The sequence below is a fragment of the Trichechus manatus genome, unplaced genomic scaffold (genome assembly GCF_000243295.1).
Source record: "Trichechus manatus latirostris isolate Lorelei unplaced genomic scaffold, TriManLat1.0 scaffold00008, whole genome shotgun sequence".
NCBI classification, from domain to species: domain Eukaryota; kingdom Metazoa; phylum Chordata; class Mammalia; order Sirenia; family Trichechidae; genus Trichechus; species Trichechus manatus.
The window spans coordinates 1,549,954-1,555,255 of record NW_004443944.1 but is presented as its reverse complement, the minus strand read 5'-3'; the positions used below and the strand labels follow the sequence as shown (position 1 = coordinate 1,555,255).

Genomic DNA, 5,302 nt, shown 5'->3' with positions numbered 1-5,302 from the left:
CCTCCGCCGTCTACACTGACGGGAGAGGGGATCACCACCGGCCGCCCTCCGCCGTCTACACTGACGGGAGAGGGGATCATCACCGGCCGCCCTCCGCCATCTACACTGACGGGAGAGGAGATCACCACCGGCCGCCCTCCGCCGTCTACACTGACGGGAGGGGGGATCACCACCAGCCGTCCTCTGCCGTCTACACTGACGGGGGATCACCACCAGCCGTCCTCCGCCGTCTACACTGATGCGGGATCACCACCAGCCGCCCTCTGCCGTCTACACTGACGGGAGATCACCACCAGCCGCCCTCCGCCGTCTACACTGAGGGGAGGGGGATCACCACCAGCCGTCCTCCGCCGCCTACACTGACGGGGGATCACCACCAGCCGCCCTCCGCCGTCTACACTGACGGGAGGGGGATCACCACCAGCCGCCCTCCGCCGTCTACACTGACGGGGGATCACCACCAGCTGCCCTCCGCCGTCTACACTGAGGGCAGCCCTGTCTGTCCAGGTGAGCACAGCAAAGGGCTCCTCCTCACCGTCAGGTTCCTGGACGCGGTGACAAGCTCTGGGCCTTGCCATCATTTAAAGAAGATTCGGACAAATCCTTCCCGGGACCCCCACCCCGGTGCCTGCTCTGGATGAACGCTAGAGGGGAGAGGGAGGCGCAGCTGGGAAGCTGAGGGGCAAGTCTGGGGGTGACTGGCCTGATCCCACCATGCTGGGCGCCACGGGGTCTCAGGGCCCTGTCTCGGGGTTTCCATACTGAGCCTGGACGGCCCTGCCAGAACCGGCCACGGGCAGGTGAGGACCTGGGCAGGGGCCCTGGCGTGAGTCAGAGGACACCAGGTCCTACTTGGGGGATCCGGGGCGCAGAGCAGCCTGTGATGCCCTGGCCCACTTCCTGGGCATGTTCCATGCACACACAGATCTCCAGAGCCCCGGACACGGGTGAGCAGACCCTCCCCATCCCCGGGGCTGTGACCTCAGGGGGATGAGCAGGCACACAGGGATCCTGAGGCTAACGGTCCTGGAGCCTCTCTGGCCTGCTGCCGGTGTCCTGAGTTCCCTGTACCAGAGGGCTGACTTCATCCTTCCAGCATGGCAAGAGGACAGTTACTGAGCTCCTCTTCCCATTTCTCAGGTGAGAAGACTGAGGCTCCAAGGGCTGGAGAACTGTCCACTCGATGCTGCACCCCAGGCCAGGAGACAGGACACACGTGCAGGGGGCACAGCATGCAGTGGAGGGATAGTCCTGAGTCTGAGTCCCGGGCCTGCCCCACCTCACCTGGGCTACTGAGAAGGGAAATAAGATGGGGGACCCCTGCCCACCCCACCCACCAAACCAGGAATTTTCTGCTGTGAGTGGGCCCCACAAGGGGTCAGGGGACAGGCAGGCTGTCTCCCGGCCCTGCTGTTCTGCGCTGTGGCTTTGGCAGTCAGGTCAAGGCTTTGCCGGGAAGGAGTGGGCGGAGCCCGAGGAGCTGGGGCCTGGGGATGCTGGTCCCCTTCCCTCTCAGGGGGCCACACCAGACACCAGGTCACACAGCGCCCCTAGGGGGGAGGGGCAATCACAGGGGCAGACAAGTGAGGGAAGAAGCCCAGGGCGTAAAGGAGAGCTTGGGGGACCCACAGTGCCCTGAACTCTTAGCCAGCTGGGTGGAAGAAGAACAACTCTGCCCGAAAACAACCTGCCCCGTTGGCCCACTGTGGACTCAGCAAGGAAGGGTCGGGCCCAGGCCCCCGACGCAAACCGGGGCCTCTGCTTGTCGTCAAGGCTCAACGCAGTTCAGAGCAGTAATCGACCATGCAGGCTCGCGGGGCCAGGGACAGTGGCAGCCAGGGCATGGTGGCCCTCAGGCCCGGGCCCAGCAGGATGAGCTGAACCTTCTGCCTGGCCCTGCATGCAGGGCTGACATCAGCGGGAGACCAGAGGGCCCGGGCCCAGGAACATGCCCCTGGCTATTCCCCAGCACTCGGGGCCTCCATTAACTTGAACTAACTTTCAAACAAGTCCCCACCCCGCCATCTTATTTGTAAAACAACTTGAGCATAAAATTTGCCTGTGAAACAGTATAGAACAAAGTTATCTGAAAACCTTCACACCAGCTTCTGGGGGCTCTCTGCCCTGCTTGGCAAAAGTTGGGGCTCCTCAGTCTCCACCCCCGGCTTACCCACCCTCCACACCGCAGGAGGAACCAAAAGTGAAAATAAGTTTTGCCCAGTGAGGCAGGAACAGGCACAGACCTGGTTTTCTTTCCATCTGTGCGGGATGAGCCCCCTAAGGGGGCGGGCAGGCCCAAGCTCCCTCTACTGCAGACTTCAACGCCCCCCAACAAAGCCTCTAGCCAGCAGTCCCCATCCCTGGTGGAGTCGCCTCCCCTCGTCCTGGGTCACATTCCCAGGAAGCGCACAAATCCTCCGTGAGCTCCATAATGCTTGGTCCCAGCCGGCAGAGAGCCTGTGGCCCAATCAGGCCCTCCAGGTGGCCCCCGGCCCCCGGAAACAGAGCTGTCCCTTCCATTCTGACGTTTCTAGACTCTCAGCCCCAAGGTGCTGGTGTCTTGAGGAGCTGAGCCCGGAAGCCAGTGGGGCCTGGGACTGTCGCCATCCGTACCACTGCCCTGGTCCCACGTCCCAGCTCACTCCCCTGAACAAGCACACCCCCTTCCCCAGGTGACCCGGCACTGCCCAGTGGGTCAGAGATGCTGAGCCCAAAGGGGGACGTGCTGGGCTGTCCCCATCGGCTCTCTGGGGCCACGTGTCCTGGCTCACTCCCTCCCCTGTAAGGTCCCCCAGTTTCTCCTGCAACGCCAGGGTAAGTCCCAAGGAGGGACGCACAGCTCTCTTGGTCCGTGGTCCCCCCTCACTCCCACGCACGAGGCCTCCCCCGCCCCCAGTCACTTCAGAGTCCCCGGGTGGATCACAGCAGGTGAGCAGCCGTCCTCCACCCCGCGGCCCCTGCCCGCCGCCCCCACACTCACCAGGCGTTTCTGGGGCTGCACCAGTGGCCGGTTGACACCGTTCATCTTGTGGTAGAGGCCGCACGCGTTACACAGGTAGTGGCCCGTGCCGTCGCGGCGCCACAGCGGCGTGGACAGGGCCCCGCAGTTGACGCACTCACGACCCTCTCCGGGGAACTCCTCCAAGAAGTCGGGCACTGGGGGACAGGCAGCTAGTGGGGGACGGCCTCGCACAGCACTGCTTCCCCACGGTCCCCGCCTGCGAGCCACTGTTTTCCCCTGAACTCTTTTATTTTTACTTTTATCTTTCTTTTGCCTTAAATTTGTTTTATTTTAAAACGAATTAATTAAACTTACTTTAGTTTTTAATTTTTAATTTAAATTTACACACAGTAAAATTTGTGCTGAACTTAGAAAAATCGTCAGGGATGCATTTATAAAGGGGTTAATAAATCCAGCCTGGGGGGCCGGGGATCCTTCTCTTCTGAGTCCTTCCTCTACACTGGCAGAGGGAGGCAGCAAAAGGGCTGTGCCCCTTCGGGCCTCGCCCTTGTCCTCTGCAAAGTGGGACAATTTCAGCGGGCTTTGTGTGGCCAGGTTAAACGAGATAGTCTCCATAGGTGAGAGTTAGGATGATTTTTACAGTTTGGATTTTTATAGTTTTTGCTGCGATCATAACCACCAGCCCACCCCGCCACCCACTCGATTTGGGATGGCGTTGCCGTGGACCCCTCTCTGTTGATGCACAGGCAGCAGAGGCGCCCAGTGGGGACAGGCGAGACCAATCCTCCCCTGGCCGGGGGTGGGCACCAGGCAAGAGGCTGCCCAGGGCGTCGGGGGCAGGGGGTCCTGTCGGCTATGCTGGCCAGGTTTCCTGCAGGGGGCGGGGTGGGGGGCGCAGGCCAAGGCTGGCCCAGAGCAGGGCATAAGGGATGGCCCCAGGGGGTCCCTGAGAGCAGCAAACACCCAGGGCGAGGCCCTTAGTTTTGCACGGGCAGCGCCGCTTCCCCGGCAGAAAAAGTGGTGGCGCCGACTACTCGGAACCGGGTGAGCTTCAGAGGCCTGGAATCCGATTATCGAAATTTCTACCCCTGGAGCGATCGAAACCAGGTCTCCAATTATAATACAGAAACATTCCAGAGCAAGGAGATGACTGAGGGGAAGCACTTAAAGAAACCGGGATTCTGAGCTTTGTAAAAATCATTTCCAAAACTGACTTCATAAAAAGGTTCAAGACCTAGGCTCCAGACTGCCAGGATCCAGAATGCGGTTTTGGGTTGGGAAGAATGGGAGACAGGAATAAATCATTCTCTTACTAATGTGTAAAAAAAGACTCTGGATCGGGTCCCCGGGTGCAGAGCTCTGGCGGTGGGGGAGGTCATTTCGCAGGGTGTGGGTTTGCGCCCGGACCCGAGTCAGCGGAGACACCCTCACGCCCCGCACTCACCGAAGGCGGCCCTGCGGCCCGGGAGCCCGGCCGGGCGGCCCTGCAGGCCAGGCAGGACACTGGTGTCGAAGGGTCCAGCGGCCCAGGTCGGGGCCACATCGGGGCTCACGTAGGCCGGGTAGGCGCTGGGGAAAGAAGCGCCCACGGGCCGCCCGAGAGGAGCCGGGTACTGCTCGCGACCCAGCAGCGCACCCTGGTAGGCGCCGCCGTCCCGGCCCCCCGCCCCGCCGCCGCCTGGCCCCGGGGGACTGTGCGCGAAGGGGAAGGCGGCAGCCCCGGGCGGCTGCGCAGGCGGCGGGGGCGGGCTGCCTGCGCCAAAAGCGGACGAGTCGGCAGCTGCCTGCGCCCAGCCGGGGTGCGCTGCGAGCGCGGCGGGCTGCGGGCCCGGCTCGCACGCGGGCAGGTAGGGCAGCATGGAAGGCACGCGCGCCGGCGGCACGAACACCCGGGAGCCAGTGCCGGGCGCGTGCAGGAAGGCGCCCGAGTCGGTGTAGGCGGCCTGGCTGGGGCTCGGGGCCAGTGCCAGGCTTTGATACATCTTCCCGGGCGCAGCCTTGACCTGTAGGGAAGAGGGACCGGAGTCAGGGTCACAGCTGCGTGCGGCCCCCACCAGCGCAGGCGCTTTTGCCAGACAGGTGCCAGCGCTGGGGCCCTGCGGCCTGGCTGCTCCCAGCACGGCTCTGGAGCCGACGAGGGCGGGCCTGAGCGGCGTCCCCATGGCGGCCCGAGTGCCAAGCCCACCTCCTCCACCGCCGGGCCTCGGCGGTCCCGGGGTGACAGAGTGGGGACGAGGAAGGGCCTGGGGCGCGGAGCTCAGCGCCCTGGGGGCGGGCTTTGGGACTCGGCACTCACCGGCAGTCGCGAGGGTCGGGCCAGGGCCGGAGGGCGCGGCACAC

The 5,302-nt window shown here is 63.6% G+C and overlaps 1 protein-coding gene across 1 annotated transcript in view; it reads right to left on the bottom strand.

Annotated features, from left to right (window-relative positions):
* GATA5 (GATA binding protein 5) overlaps positions 1-4,947 on the bottom strand; it is a 10,999-nt gene extending 6,052 nt beyond the window's left edge. The window contains exons 1-2 of the mRNA XM_004370193.1: positions 4,407-4,947; positions 2,981-3,156 (exon numbers count right to left, since the gene is read on the bottom strand). Coding sequence (XP_004370250.1) covers positions 2,981-3,156; positions 4,407-4,944 — 714 coding nt within the window. The 5' untranslated portion in view covers positions 4,945-4,947. The remainder of the gene's footprint in view (positions 1-2,980; positions 3,157-4,406) is intronic.
* Between the last annotated feature and the right edge of the window lie 355 nt (positions 4,948-5,302).